Genomic DNA, 15172 nt, shown 5'->3' with positions numbered 1-15172 from the left:
AAAAAAAAGTTGCCACTGTACACTCGGCCCCTCGCCGAGATCGCTGCGTTGCCATGGAGACCCCGGGAGCCGCCGCGATGGGATTGTGCGCCGTCGTAGCCCTGCTGATCGTCGGTGAGCGCTGAAGCTAACGGTCTCCAAAGTGTTTTTTCTCCAGCCTCCCCTGTAGCTGCTTGGCTCTGTTCTGATGGGCCGCTCCGCCCTGCAAGTGTTAACTTCTGTTAACAATTGGACTCGTTAATGAGCATCTGTGCTATTTTGGTGTATGAGGTTTCGTGTAAACCTTCCCAGGGTCGACTGGATCAGTCTGCCACACTGCTGTGGAATCACTGGACTTAGGATGCCTCCTGCGGTGGGATTGTCCCCATGTCAGTCCTAATACCACCTTTACCGTGCAGACAAAGACTCAGGGGTAAGTGTGTGTGTGTGTGTTAATCCTGTTAGGTGACACGTTTCACATTTTGTTGCTACAGAATGCAAAAAGTGTATTTGTTTTCAACACTCATAGCACAGTTGTATCACTAGTTTGTCCAATTTGATTTAGATCATGAAATGTGCACACTACCTTTAAGTTGTAGAAATACTACAAAGATACTGTTGATAAGAATTTCTATTTTACTTTTCATTATCACAAAGTAACTGATAGGATATGGTGCTATGAGAATCAGTCTTTGTATTAACCAGTGATGGTAAAGGTCAAGGAAAACAAGAGCTAATTAAACACATTCATGGAGTAACTCTCATAATCTTCTCCATTGCTGGGATCCTGACTGAGAGGAACAGTCGCCATGTCATTCTCGTTTAATGTGACATGTTGACCGATGACCTCGCAGGGACCCCTGGCAGGACGTGCCGTGGTGCGTCTGGCTCTCGTCCCACACCTGTGACGTCTCGCACGCCTTCTCCAACTTCGAGCTGTACAACATGGTCCGCGTGGGCGTCCACCTCAGCCCCGTCTCCACTGCCTGGATGAGGCCGCGCAAGTTTGACTACAGTGACTTCAGTCAGTGAGAGCTACCCCCGGTCCAACAAACCCCTGTCTCTGTTGCACCTGGTTTCAAGCAGGTTTCTTTTATGATGTTGAAATATGAAAATGAACACCCTCTCCACTCCCCCCCCACCCCCCCTCCCTTAAGCCTTCAGTCCTCCCTCCATCTCGGCCTCTTTGAGCGACGACCAGCTACTGGTGACGGTGCAGTTCCCCTGTGCGGCCAGCAGGAGGTGCTCTCTGGGGGGTTGCTGTCCCATCTCTGAGATGATTGACCCCTGGACCACAGTAACCGTGTACAACAAGCTCAACCAATCCGAGTACCAGGTCCGACATGCTCTCGTGTTGGTCGATGTATTATACGTACATGAGAAATAATACCCTGAAAATAATCTGATTCAGAGTCAGAGCTCCTGCTCTCGTGTGACAGTAAAACTGGAGAACATTCAGTATTTCCATCCAGATGAAAACGCTGTAAACTGTAACAATGGCGAGTGCTGGTGTGATCCCGCAGAGCCGCACGGTCTGGACCCAGGAGCTGGTGTCCCGTGTGGAGTTCTCCGGTTTGGCTCCGGGTCAGAACTACTGTGCTGTGGCCAACTTCTCCTTCCCCACCTTCTCCATGGCTGCTTCCCCAAAATCGGCCCCTCAGTGTGTGCAGACTCTGTCCAAATCAGGTGAGATGAATTATTATTATATCAGATTTATTTTTCAATCAAATTCAACAAACAATCCAAGAAAAATAGTAGTCTGAACCTCTGCAAAACTGCAATTTTTGATGTTTTTAATTTAAAAAAAGGAAGAAGCGAGGGATTTAAAAATGACGGCATCCAATATTGCAGATCATGTAATTGTGATATTATTCAAAATATGTTTGCAGGATGTAGTTCAGGGGTGATTCTGCAGCTGTGTTTCCTCCTCAGGTTTTCTCCTGCTGCCTGCCTTGTTTCTGGGAATCGGACTGACGTCTCTGCTGCTTTTTCCGCTCCTCACTGTGTTCCTGATTAGACCAAGAGGCCCTGCAGAAACCACTGAAAACCAACCCAAGATCCCTGTACGTTTTTACCTCACTCAGAATGCATTAACAGCACGTCTTGCCTCTTTTTTGACAGATTTCTTTCTTTCTTTTTAATTATTTTCCTCCGTTCAGGCGGCCGTTCGCGACCCAGCGCCTCTGCTCCCCGTCGACCCATGTGACGTCCACCTGGAGTTTGCGGACGACAGAATCCCCGCGGAACCCTCCCCGGACCAAGACCAGACCTCGGCGCACGCGGGGGACCCCCTGCGCCGCGACCCCGGCTCGGCCGCCTCGTACTGCGACAGCGGGGGGGTGAGGCTCGACCTCCAGCAAGGACCCGACCCCCGCAATCGGCATCCCGTTTCTCTTCTAAACACACATTTTGGGGCAAATGGAGACTGAAAAATACTAAAAAGCCCCGAAGAGGCCGTTCAGCACTTGACCTCCGACCTTCATTCCGTGACGGCATTTAAGATGGGAAAGGTCACGACCCGATCATCGAATTCCCCTTTCAGAGCCGCGAGAGGTTCTGTTTCAAACGTATCAGCACATTCCTCTCGCTGTGAGTCAGAGGATCAACTGAGAATCCCCAATGAAGCAGAAATAGTTTATTGTCGTTTAAAGGTCCAAACGGAGCCGTTTTTCTGTGTGTGTGTACAAATGAGTCGGTGAAAGATCTAAATCTGGTTGCGGTTCCTCCTGTGCTGCCTTTTGGTGCTGAGGTCCAGTGACTCTCAATTGGCCCGTCCAAGGCCGTAAGCTGCAGAAACAAGAGCGCCTGACACCCCCCAAGAAGCCTCCCCCCCCCCACCCACAAGGTGATAACCGAGGGTAGTTTTTCATTGGTCTTTCTGACTCACAGTTGCCCCCCCCACCCCCCCCTTCTGAGTTTCGTAGCCCGTGACAGACGCCCCGTCCTGCCTCCAGCGTCGAATCAAGGAGGAACATCTGCTTTCCCGCCTCCTGTTTTGCTGGTGTTGCATTCTTTCCGCAACATTGGGGAGCTTTTGGGTTTTTCGCCATGCTGCATTGTTTGTTTCCCTTCTCCACCTTTTCCAGATTACACAGAGAGCCTGGGGGGGGGGGTTATCCAAGGCTCCGTGTACAAGCCAATGTGTGTGGCTTTTATTAATCGGCTTAGTGCTTATTTAGCTTGTGGAGAGATTATTGTATGAAGCAAGAAGCTGGCATGTGCAGACGAGCACCTGACTACACAACAGTGGAACACACTCAAGCCTCTTTGTATTTCTACTGATGTAAATTTAATTCAGGCTATAATGTTTTTCTGCTGTGACTTTCTTGTACTTGAAACTTTTCTAAATCTAGATCATGATTTTTGCATTTGAAATGTACAGTTTACATTGACACAGCAGAAGGTTCATGCAACTACCAACATTAAAGTGCATCAAAGTGTTAATATTAGATATTTCTAATAAAAAAAGGATCCTATACATCAGAATAGACGGTATTTTAGGAAACAGATTTTTCTTGGATGAATCCCCTCTTTCTACGTCTGGCAGGCGCTCGGTGACTCATCAACCCGTTTCCCCCCCCAGCGTCGACGTGTGACCCTCCACCGATGCCCAGCTATGCTCAATTAAGAAACATGCTGCGTGACATAAACACTGCACAGCAGCACCATTTTGGGCGTGAATTATGTAAAAATTACACAACTGAAACTTCACTTGTATCAACAATCTTTATTTGGCCATACATTTTCATTTAATAATTAATATACATTATATACACACACACACATAAGAAAGCAGAAACTATGTCCTTGTTCAACCATCTTGCAGTGAAGGTTGGCAGAATTCTTGGCCTCTTTAACAGTGTCATTGGGTTTCTTTCGTTCCCTCCTGCACACGTGGCGTCTTGGTTCAACATTCTCTGTTCTGCTCATCTCCGCCAGTACTGAATAGTGACGACAATAAACCAATTATCAAGATATCTTGTGTGTTGAATGTGTAACGGAAAATATTCTTATAAAAATTCATAACGGCCATCTCTCTCTCAAGGACGCCACGAGTAATCATACCTGAGCAAACTTGTGTATCTGTTCGACCACAGCAGCGAACAAGGCGCCCACGCTCTCGTCGATCAGACTCTGCATGTAATGGACGGCCTCCTCGTCCGACAGGTCCAGTCTGAACTTGTCCTGCACCTGGGGGAGGAAAAAAAATGAGCTTGATTTTGGGATCCGCGTAATGTGGGCTGATGAATGATCCTCCCCTCCTTCTAGTGCCCGTGGACGTACCTTCTTAACCGTCTTGTCGGGCTCCAAGGCGATATCAGGAATATTGGCATCCACCATGAGAGAAAACAGATTGAGGATGAGGTTGGAATATCTGAAGAAATGGAGATAAGGAGGAGAATTTTAAAGTAACAACTAGGATGGTTTAAATCATATTCAATCTTCCTTACAAAAGATGAAGAGAGAACATATACAAATATAGTTTTAGTTATTTCTGTTTTCTGGGGTGTCTGACCTCCTGAGGTGGAGGAAGGCGGTGTAGCACTGCTTCCTGAACTCCTGGTACTGCTCGCTCTGCATGCCTCCCATCCCCTCCACCATCTCTTTGCTCAGCTTCATGGGTGGGGGCAGCGGCTTGGGGTCCCGACCCAGGATGTAGCCAAAGTCGATGTGGAAGAGCTTCCCTGGATGAGGAAGGAGAGAAAACATCCTGAAAAACCGAATCCTTAAAAAATAGGAGACATTAGAAAAACCGGTGAAACCCACAAGCCGCCCGTCTCACCGGTCTTTGTCAGGAGCAGATTGTCCAAGTGTCTGTCCCCGACTCCCAGGATGTACGTGATGACACAGTAACCAGCTGGCAGGGAGAGAGGCGGTTAGACCCTTTTTCTGCAGGCAGACCAACACATGGAGGCCCCTTTGGGTCGGACTCACCGCAGCTCTTGACGTAGGTGTCCATCACCTCGGAGCTGATGCCGTACGGACCCTTTTCACTCGGCGCGTGCTTCCTGAAGAAGCTCTGTCGCAACAAATGGGCCGTGAATGAAAAAATGACAGTCGTTTGTCAGCTTGTTGGGCTTGATTCTACCGCTCTGCTCACCTGGATGTTGCCTTCGGTAGCCAGGACTTCAGCAACAGGAACAGACTGAACAAACTGCATAAAACCTGAAATGAGAATATAATGATAAAAACAACAAGTGCAGTAATACAACTGATGTTTTGTTTTTAACCACATTTTCTACCAAGTGGAGTGAGGGGTTCTCACCGTGCTTGGTGCTGGTGGCCAATACTTTGTAAGGTGTCAACTTCAGGTCCAAATTCTCTTTCCTCAACAGCTGCAAACAAAAACAAAAAAAAACATTACACAAAAAGCTTTGCCGACTGAAAATATTTTTGCGTATTTTAGCCTCCATAAACCACTTGAAGAGCAATCTTACTTTGTCCATGAGCGAAATGATCTGAAGGATGAGCTGATCCTGCCTCAGATCGTCCCCGTGTTTGAAGATAACTGGGTACATGGCTCCATCCTCTGCCTTGAAGATCAGTTTAGCTGGCATAAGAGCGCTCTGCCACACACACACACACACACACACACACACACACACACACACACACACACACACACACACACACACACACACACACACACACACACACACACACACACACACACACACACACACACACACACACACACACACACACACACACACACACACACACACACACACTCGGAAGGGGGGAAAGACTCATGAACAAGCCAGAACAGATGGAAAAGTGATCCGTGAGGAGGAGGAGGAGGAGGAAAGTTGCCCTTCCTTTCAGTACCTTGAAGAGCGTGGCCGTCTCGGGGACGATGCCTCGGATTCTGATCTGCGGCTCCAGCGGAAGCGGAATGGGCTCGATCTCGGAGAGATTTACCTTCTCGTTGTCAGCCAGCAGTGCCTGCAGCCGCTCCGTCTGCAGACACACAAGGGGGGGGGGCTCAGCACCGCGCTCGAAGACAACAGCATTGGCGCGTGTACACGGGCCTTCTGTTCGTACCTTCTTCTTGCGATTTCCGCTCTCCCTCTGCACGGCTTTCATCAGCTGCACCAGTCGGTCCACGAAGGTCTGCTGGGAAGCCAGCAGCGAGCGCATCACCCGCACGCTCTTATCCCCCTGGAGGGAACGGAAAATATTTGTAGTATGGAGTTGTGGTAGCAGAACAGACACTGGGACAGTTTGACGTTTCTGAATGGGTTTCTGACCTTCAGCAACGCCTGACTGAACCGCCTCATGACGTTCAGGTACATCTCGTGAGTCTTAGGATCTCTCTGCTGGGTGTCCTGATCCTCACACTCCACAATCACATACCTGAAGAAGACACACAGGCAGATGAAGATCAACACAAGGCCCTTTTTTTTTTTTTTTTTTAGAAATGATGAAACAGACTTGAGCTGCTACTACTCACCAATACAAGTAGTTGGCAAGTGTGGAGTTCTTGCAAGCCCGGGAGATGAGAAATGTGCACAAGTCTTGCTACACGGAGATACAGACACAAGAAGAAACTCGTATTTTGTGTGTGTGTGTGTGTGGGGGGGGGGGGGGGGGCAGTTTCTTTCCTGCTCTGGTTTTCTTATCAGGGACATTCGGACTTCCTTACCTCTTGACTCTCGCTCTCAGCCGCTTCCTTGCCTTTCTGCGTCGCAGTGGAAGGTCCCGACGTGCTGGACAGGATCTGGGAGCTACAGAAGGAGTCGAAAACAATGTTTTAAGGCAACTCTACTTAAACTGATGAGATGATGAGCTCAGTTTTCTACTGTACTCTAGAATGTCCCCTTAGTAAAAATCCAGACAAACAGAGTTCATTCCGGCTTCTGAAAGGGTTACACTTGGATCCAGGGCCGTATGAACAGAACAGCAACAGGAGGTTTGCTTCTCGGTTTAAATGGCTTTTACACAACAACAGAACGACAACATGTGTCTCGCTTCTGTAAAAGCTGCTGGCAGCGCAGCATTATTTATGATCGCTGTTATAACGTCTCCTCCAAGTACTGACCTGTCCAGTGTGGAGTCATCTGAAAGTCCCTGGCCGTCTCTCGTGCTGCCGGGCTCCAGGCCTCCCTGAATATCACTGAAGTTCTCGTACTTGAGGGCTTGGACCAGCTGGAGAAGATACATCAGTAGGTCCTAGAAAAAGAAGAGAAAATACTATATTCCAAAAAGTACTACTGTGTGTGGAATTCAAAAGAGTCAGATTTAAACTCACTAATTAAATAACTTGTTCACGAAAAAGTGACATTTTCAAGGGCATTAACATGTTATTTGAGAGGCATTCCCTCAATCATCTCACCATACCTCATCGTCCGCCTGCTGCAGGCGTGCCACGGCGTAGCGTCTAACGGTGGGGTTGGTGAACTGGGAGGACAGCAGCTCCAGCGAGTCCTCCACGTCCATCGGCCTCCACTTCCCCAGCAGCTCCAGGGCCTGCTTGGCCTCCTGGGGCAGGTCCCAGTTGACGCACTTGAGGAACTTTGTGAGGGCCTGCAGCAAGGGGAGGAGGAAGCGTTGGAACAGGAACTCCTGCTGGCTTGGTTACGGTGGCGCAGCACATAAGAAACACACCCACCTTCTCCTGTGTTGTGAGGTAGTATCTGAACTTCCACACCAGGTCCTGTTCTTCAGAGCTCAGCTGCTTGGTTGGAGGGTAGCTCACGATGATCTGTTGGCCCACACAAGACACACACAAATCTATTTTCAGAGAAATTTTAACTTGTTAATTAAATGAGTGACATCTGGGATCCTCTTTTACAAATCAAGGCTGTGGAGGCACTTTAAATTGCAAGTGTCCAAACCTTTGACTGGTACTATACAAGTTGAAATGAGGCAACTACTAGTTATCGATGGAGTCTGAGGCTCTTTGAGTTCTTCTGATTAGGGTTTGTTTAAAACTGGGTTAGGTTGAATAACACTTGCTTACGTTTAGCTGGTCCCGTGTGGCGGCGTTGGGCTTCAGGTCGTGATCCGAGGGGCCGCTGCGGAGGCTACGAGCCAGCTTGTGATGCTTGCTCTCAACCAGGTTCTCCTGCAGAAACCCCATGAATTTGAAAATACTGCATAAGTAGACTTTTAGCACATCACCATTACATTACATTTAGTTGACGCTTTTATCCTCGGGGCTCCCATCACACTACTCCATGCGCTACCATCATCACAAATGTCAATATCCTCTCACCATCCCCATCTGTGGGTCAGGAACTTTGACGATGTCACAGGTGGTGAGAACAGGTGACGTATCGTCTCCATCCTGGTGGTGACAGGGTGAAACACACCAGTCAGCGGTCACGGTGTTATTCAAGGATGCAAAACGTCAATATACTCCTTGTTGCATGCATTTGAAGGTGAAAATACCTTTTCATAATAGACAATGCTGTATTCCTTTTCATTCGTTTTGACACGGGGGAACTCCACCATGAGGTACATGAAGTTGGAGCTGCGTTTCTCACTCTGCGAAAAAAACAGGTAATAAGAGACTACTGTGAATGTGTACTTACAGTACAGACTCGTGTACTGAATGTAATGACATGAGTTTTGATGAGTTTGAATTAGAACTCTAACAGAGGAACAAAACTACAAAACGTTACTTCATCCATCAAGTAGCTGATATTTCACTTAGGAGCAAAATGTCCTTTTCCACTACAGGAAAAGAAAATGTTTCGAAACGCTGACCAGCTAAACCCACTCACCTCGTTGATCATCTCGATCTCCCTGAAGGTCAGACGGTCCAGCCAGTCCACCTTCACCATGTGGCCCTGCCGATGGGCCTTAGTCAGCTGGATGGAGAGAGAAGACGAGGAAGAGGAAGAAAGAGGGCAACGAGAGAAAGGTTTAGCAAAAATACACACATAAAAAAAAAAAAAAAAAAGAGGTTGAGGTTCTTCTTCTTCAACAGAACCGGTCACAGCATGGTTGCTGATGTGCAAACCGCTCAACCAATCATGCACCACTTCAGTGCCAGAAGTCAGTCCAGCATCTGCAGACACACACTCAGCAGCCAATCCACTCATCAGTTCGTGTGGGTGCCGGGAATGTGAGCACATATCTGGCGTAGTCGCTCTTTAAAACAACTTATGAACTGGTAGTAGCAGAGAAAAACCTTTTTGATATGATTACGTCAACTGCAGTGGGGGTTGATTAAAATTTTTAAAAAAAAATCAAGTCAGTCAGATTTGAGTTGAAATCCCATATAATTTCCATTAAAAGTTCCAAAAAGCGGCAACACTTTGACAATTGTTCGTCCACATAAACAATAACACTTCTAAAATACAAGGACATCTTTCAACAGTTGCCTAAAACTCGCCTAAAAGCGAGTGTGCGTTTTGCTACAACAACGCACCCTTACATCGTGACAAACAAGCGTTCACACCAACATCCGAGTGTACTTGTAAACACATTTAGACCAAGACCTCATCGACACGTTTCTTGTTCACGCTCCATCGTCCTCACACCTCTTTTCCCCTCGCGCTCCCCGACAGTCATGAAGACGGTTCCCCTGTACATCCACAATCAGTACCGTACCTTGGCGAGTCTGCCCATCTGGTCCTCCGTCAGGCTGCTGCTGGTGCGTCCTGGTGTGGAGGTGGGCTCTCCTCCGTCCCCCTCCACCCCCGGCCAAACCTTCAGGTCATGCATCCCTTGCCGGAACATACTGGAAGAAAACAGTAGGGGGTGGATACAAAGACATCTCCCAGTGCAGCTGTGAGGGGAACTCAAAGCGGGTCTTTACACCTCGTAGCCAAAACGCAGAACCTTGCAACGTTGTCTTAATGCACCAGGAACAACACAAGTATTAGAGTGAAGCTACACTCACCCATATTTGCCAAACAAGGTGACGGTGGTTCCCCCGACGGGAACGGCTTTGCCGGGCCCATAGACGTCCCACACTGTGAGAGCCACCTGGGCGCTCTGGGGAAGGTCCGGGTACTTGACTGGCAGCCGCAGCCACTCGTTCCAGCTGAGGGTGAAGAGCGGAGAAGGAACTGAAATGTAACTCCTGTCAAATGATTTGTTCGTACTGTGGGGAGGGGAGAGGGGGGGGGGGGGTTTCAGGTCTAAAAAGGTAACACCAATGAACAGCAAAATGACAGACTCTTAGAAGTTTCACAGGGAGGTTTTTTTTAGGGGGCGGGGGTTGCTCTTTCATTCAATGTCCCCGGGAGTCTAGAGACTGAAAAGAGAAGACAAAGAAAGACTCATTCTCACTTCCATCGCGTGCTGAAGGCTTTGTAGGAGGTGCGCACAGGCAGGGCGAGCGGTTTCCCTTCAGCAAACACCTGACAGGTGACGTAGAGGTCCGAGCAGTTCTCCTGGTAGAGACCAGAGAACCTCAGCATGGGGTCTTCGAGCAGGGCTTTGTAGCTCTTCTGCTCTCGTTTCCCCTCTAAGCTGCCTCTGGAGGGAGCAAACAAGAGGCCGAGGAAGCAAGAGCAAGTTTTACTTGGGAGACTCGTTTCCTTAAACACTACTTTTGTTTTAATTTGATTAATACTGAGTGACTAATATGGTGGACAAATACAATACCAACAATTCCCAAATCCATTGAGCCAGCCTAAGGCACAACATTAGACTCACGAGGCACATGATTTTAACAAAGAGATCAGTGTGTTTACCAATGCAAATGATTGGAATCAGTTAACTGGTTCAAAATATCAATAGTACAAAGGGCAGCACAACGGAAACATCCATGTTGGAAAATAGTGATGAAAGGCTATGCTAAAAACAGTTTTGAACACCTCATTCAGGGATTGGTAATAATTTACAGACAGCCTGATGATACATGGTTTTAATTGAGAGAACAAACATCCAATGGACTCACAAACAGAGAAAGCTTCCTGTCAAGTCACAAGACAGATTAGTTACACCGCTTGAAACACTCACGTTAAGTACAAAACTTACATCTTAAGTTGAACGTTGATGTCCAGGTCACAACTGTAAACATAGTTGAATTTATCAGTGTCCATCTTCCGCCGGGTAACACTAAGTTTTAACCAAAAACCTCACGACTTCAACATGAAATCGCGGACGGTTGTAAGAGACTTTGCGAGCAGTTGTGTTTGAAGACAAGGCCTCGTCTCGGCACAAAAACACTCCCCGGAACCCCGCGCGACGCACTGCTCACACGGACGGTTGCCCAAACCTGTCCGGACACAAGTTTAAGAAGATACCTTTGAGCACCTGTATTCACGGTAACGACATTATTTTAACGGCTGTCTCGCGGGGCATGATTTGGATGTTTTAGATAGCTAACGTACACAACAACATAGCAGCAGCCAAAATCTGCCACCAGGCAAAAGTAGTCGACCGTCGATGCGGTGGCATTGATAAGACTGAGTGGGGAATCGCTGAGTCGTGTTTTGATTTGTCGAGCCTGATCGGAGCAAGAAGGAAGTAGGGAAGGGGCGTGGCTAACGGCACGCCAATTAAAGGCACAGTGCACGCAAGAGTGTCAATTTGATGAAGCATTATTTTGAGAATACACAAATGTTCCTAAATACGCGAACGCGGTCTTGAGCCACGTAAATAAAAACAATGAATACCCAATACATATTAAGCTCAATATATTGTATAAAAACGTCTTACTTTAACTAATTTTGTATATCAGTTTTGGCAGTTTTTTTATGATGTTTGGCTGGTTTTCTTTCACCATTTAATATATTTGTTGTATTTTTAAAGCACACATTGGTATAGATTATACACCACTGACTGTTTTTTTTCGGTCAAAATAGTTAGATGATAATAACATGTAACAGTTTGGAACCTACAATCACTAAGATAAATATTTATTTTCTAAAAAATTATTAAGCTATAAATATAATTAATATTCATCATTAAAAAAAAAACTTCTTTACAGCAAGAGTTTACTGGCTTCTTTCTGTGCTGTCTTCGTGGAAGGTATTTATCGACGCCCTAACAAAAGCAGCCCTTTGACCAAACGCGATGACAGACCTCTGGGACTTTCAAACAGAAAGTTCTCTTCAATTAAAACACACTTGTCCCCAATTAAGTGCATACCCGTGAAGGGCAGCGGGTGTGTGACAGGAAAATCCACATCTTTTGTTTTGATGAGGTCCTCCCCTTTTCACCAAGCTGACGACAAACGGTTGTCAGTTCAGAGTGGGAACTCATGGTCAGGCCATTGTATGGGACCCTCAGGCCCTGGAAAGGTCAGCACCACCCGGCCTTGTGGAAGAACATCTGCTTTCCAAACCTCGTCCGTCCTTTGAAAACTAACAGGTACATTTATTGTTACCGGTATTTTGGCCATATTAATAACAAAAGTACTTGGACTACAGTACGTCTTTTTAAGAACAACATAAAGCTTGAGATGGGCAACTGTGATTCATTCAATTCTAACAACAGTAGAAGCACAATGAAAAGAAGGCTGGTAGAAAAGAGTTTCACTGCATGTTGTGATGCCTCCCGTGTGAGGACTTTTCCTACGATCTTTCACCTCGGACAGGAATCAACTAGAGGAAGATGAGCCAATGTATTGTTGACCCAGGCAGCGTTACTGTGCTGCAATGTCAGTTCAGATCAAATTTGATGTTGTTAAGATAACAGAGTGATGCACACGTCTGCAACATCCATCGCACTAGAGCCAGATCCATAATGGATGTTCTGATGCAGATATTGAGATCAACGATGTATCTACTAAATGTCGTACACAAACACATGGGTGACCTGGAAAATATTTGTCAAAAGTGTATGAAAGGTCTGGAAAGAAAGAAAGAAATGCTATTCACAGGTTCCACTTACTTTGTTTTTCCATTTCTTTCAGCCACATCTCATGACCTTATTTCAGTTGATGAAGATGATGGGAGACGTGAATGAAAAAACTCCAGAAAAAAAGACAACAGCGAATTATTGCTTCAATCAAGTTTTAGTCAAAAAAAAGTCACAAAGCATAATTTATCTGCAACATTGGATTTTCATCATACTATTACAATCATGCGGTTGAACTCAACCTTCACATGCGTCTTCTTTCCTGAGACTCTGCACGACCATCATTCCTCTGGGGTTGGACAGGGATGCGGGCGAGCTCACAGACTGCAGTGTAACAATGTGACATCATACCTCACCATCACTTACGAGGTAACCGCGCGGCGGTAGACCGGGGTCAGAGGTCACAGCGGGCCGCTGTGTGAATCGGGAAACTGGTAAGAAATGAATGAAACCCCAGAAACGACGGTGAACTCCAGGGGAAGGACGGACTTCATTCTTCCAAAAGGACGAACATTGAAGTCGGTGTTGGTCGGACTCTTTGAAGTGTTTAGAGGTCTGGTGACTGCTCGGCCATATCAGTTATGCATGCGATATTTTCTGCTAACTTGAAAGCGCCACAGGCCGACAAATCAATTTTTCAAGAAATAGTAATTGAATCATTTTAGAAGTTGAGTATTCAGGCATGTGTTCTACATTAGTCACTTCTTCAGCTTTTGGACACCGACCTGGCCGACCAAACGTATGTGAGGTTGACTGATGATGAATCATCTCTGATAATTCCATTCCATCTCCCTCTCTCTCTCTCTCTCTCTCTCTCTCCGGCTCTCCTTGGACGTCCCCCCCCCCCTTTTCTTTCTCTCCCTGCCCTCCATCTCACCCTTCTTCCCGCTCTTAGTCACCGCACGGATGTGTCATTGTTTCTATCACTTCAGTGGTTCATGCCCGCTGGAGCGCAGCGAGGTGATCTCCGGATCTTCACCCCCTCCAAACAAACCACCGCCTCCCGATTTTTCCCAATTTGACGGCGTCGCCGACACCTTCCTCCTGCCAGGCCCGCCGGGTGGGGTGGGGGGGCCACGTGACGGCGCTGACCACACCTCCGGGCCCGCGGGGCCTGCAAAGGATGTATAAATAAGGCAGCAAGGCGAGGAGTGGGAGCAGAATCTGACCGGACCAGATGAAGATGGAGCTCGCCGGGGTCAACTGGATGCTCGCAGCCGCGGCGTTTCTCCTGTGTGCCAGCGGCGGCTCTTCTGCGCCGATGCTGTGCCACTTCGACTCCAGAGGTAGGATCCCCGCGGGCTCCGACAAGTAACAAAACGTGCATCGCCACCTCTTTACGCTTCATTTCTGACTGCCATGTGTTCCAGCACTGTGCGAGTTCGAAGGGAGGCACTTCTCGCTGGGGGAGAGCTGGATGGACGACGCTTGTATGCAGTGCACCTGCCTGCATCCGGTCGGCGTCGGCTGCTGCGAGACGTGAGTGAACGGTCCAGCTGTGTGGTTTTGGTGCTCCGGATGCCGACGGCTGCTGTTCGGCAGCTACGGCTTCATAGAAGCGGAACATATTGTATACTCCTTCTAAGCTCATCTAATACATTTTGGTTATAAGACGATAATATGCTTCGCAACTAAACCTAAAAATAGTGCAATAGTGGAGGGAAAAATAAAATCAATAGTAGCAGAGATTGCAGCCTACTAAAAGTAAGGTAAAAGTACCTCAAACCTCTACTTTGATAGAGTACTTTACATGTTTGGATACTTTTATCAAGTCCCTTTTCCTGATTAATCCATAATAAAAACGGCGTAGCATCTTCTTCTCCTTCCCAACTGTCCAGGGTGCATCGGCCGGTGGATTTCCCTGCGTGGTGTGAGGTGCGCGTGGACTCAGCCACGTGCAAAGCGGGCCTGGTCCAGACAGCCGACCCCCGCCTGGCCTGCTACCCTGGCGAGGAAATCAGGGACCCCGGCCACGGGTCGCTTCAGCCGCACCTCATGGGGTAGAGAACCGCTCCGACCAGCACCTATCTGCTCGGCCCGTGCAGACCAATGGCCACCATAGTAAAACAACAGTAACCCTTTCATTTACATACCGTACTAATGTAAAGCTTTAACAGCATCTGTACTTTGTTTGATTGTATTATCAATGAAGGAAATGTGAGTGAGGTGTGTCTGTGAAAAATATATTTAAGTCAAATATAGCGGAGAATATTTTTAAAACCGAACTCACCAAATGATGGACCACAGTAACACACTGTCCGATTCTTTGATTACTCCAATAATTAATAACTGTATATATATATATTTTGACCTGCTCTCTGTTGTAACCCCTTTATGCTCTAAATAAAAACATTTACAAAGAGAAACCATGTTGAATTGTGTTAAGTAATGATCACATGTAATTTATCAAATTTAAATCACACTTTTA

General features: G+C 47.2%; 3 protein-coding genes across 4 annotated transcripts; 2 read left to right on the top strand and 1 right to left on the bottom strand.

Moving 5' to 3' along the window:
• The first annotated feature begins 74 nt into the window (after positions 1 to 74).
• LOC119222766 (uncharacterized) lies at positions 75 to 2923 on the top strand. Its single transcript, XM_062561132.1, has 5 exons — positions 75 to 412; positions 834 to 1003; positions 1137 to 1665; positions 1912 to 2042; positions 2139 to 2923. The coding sequence occupies exons 3-5, from the start codon at positions 1476 to 1478 to the stop codon at positions 2406 to 2408; spliced, it is 591 nt and encodes a 196-aa protein (XP_062417116.1). The 5' UTR covers positions 75 to 412; positions 834 to 1003; positions 1137 to 1475; the 3' UTR covers positions 2409 to 2923.
• A 396-nt stretch (positions 2924 to 3319) lies between these two features.
• On the bottom strand, positions 3320 to 11323 carry pik3c3 (phosphatidylinositol 3-kinase, catalytic subunit type 3). Its single transcript, XM_062560827.1, has 25 exons — positions 10918 to 11323; positions 10225 to 10413; positions 9833 to 9976; positions 9541 to 9670; positions 8709 to 8795; positions 8374 to 8469; positions 8198 to 8269; positions 7943 to 8047; positions 7592 to 7684; positions 7321 to 7506; positions 7022 to 7152; positions 6626 to 6707; positions 6434 to 6501; positions 6231 to 6336; positions 6025 to 6141; positions 5809 to 5940; positions 5418 to 5546; positions 5246 to 5315; positions 5081 to 5145; positions 4915 to 4999; positions 4763 to 4837; positions 4496 to 4664; positions 4264 to 4354; positions 4045 to 4170; positions 3320 to 3920 (listed from the first exon to the last, which is right to left on the bottom strand). The coding sequence occupies exons 1-25, from the start codon at positions 10980 to 10982 to the stop codon at positions 3906 to 3908; spliced, it is 2628 nt and encodes an 875-aa protein (XP_062416811.1). The 5' UTR covers positions 10983 to 11323; the 3' UTR covers positions 3320 to 3905.
• A 420-nt stretch (positions 11324 to 11743) lies between these two features.
• On the top strand, positions 11744 to 15092 carry msmp1 (microseminoprotein, prostate associated 1). 2 transcript variants are annotated; one of them, XM_062560826.1, is made up of 4 exons: positions 11744 to 12255; positions 12800 to 14030; positions 14115 to 14223; positions 14583 to 15092. In XM_062560826.1, the coding sequence occupies exons 2-4, from the start codon at positions 13922 to 13924 to the stop codon at positions 14746 to 14748; spliced, it is 384 nt and encodes a 127-aa protein (XP_062416810.1). In that variant the 5' UTR covers positions 11744 to 12255; positions 12800 to 13921; the 3' UTR covers positions 14749 to 15092. The 2 variants fall into 2 exon arrangements, with proteins under 2 accessions (XP_062416810.1, XP_037336826.1); XM_037480929.2 differs by lacking the exon at positions 11744 to 12255 and having other exon boundaries at positions 12780 to 14030.
• The last annotated feature ends 80 nt before the right edge of the window (positions 15093 to 15172 follow it).

The sequence above is a fragment of the Pungitius pungitius genome, chromosome 1 (assembly GCF_949316345.1).
Source record: "Pungitius pungitius chromosome 1, fPunPun2.1, whole genome shotgun sequence".
Classification (NCBI taxonomy): Eukaryota; Metazoa; Chordata; class Actinopteri; order Perciformes; family Gasterosteidae; genus Pungitius; species Pungitius pungitius.
This window is presented reverse-complemented; position numbering and strand designations above follow the sequence as displayed.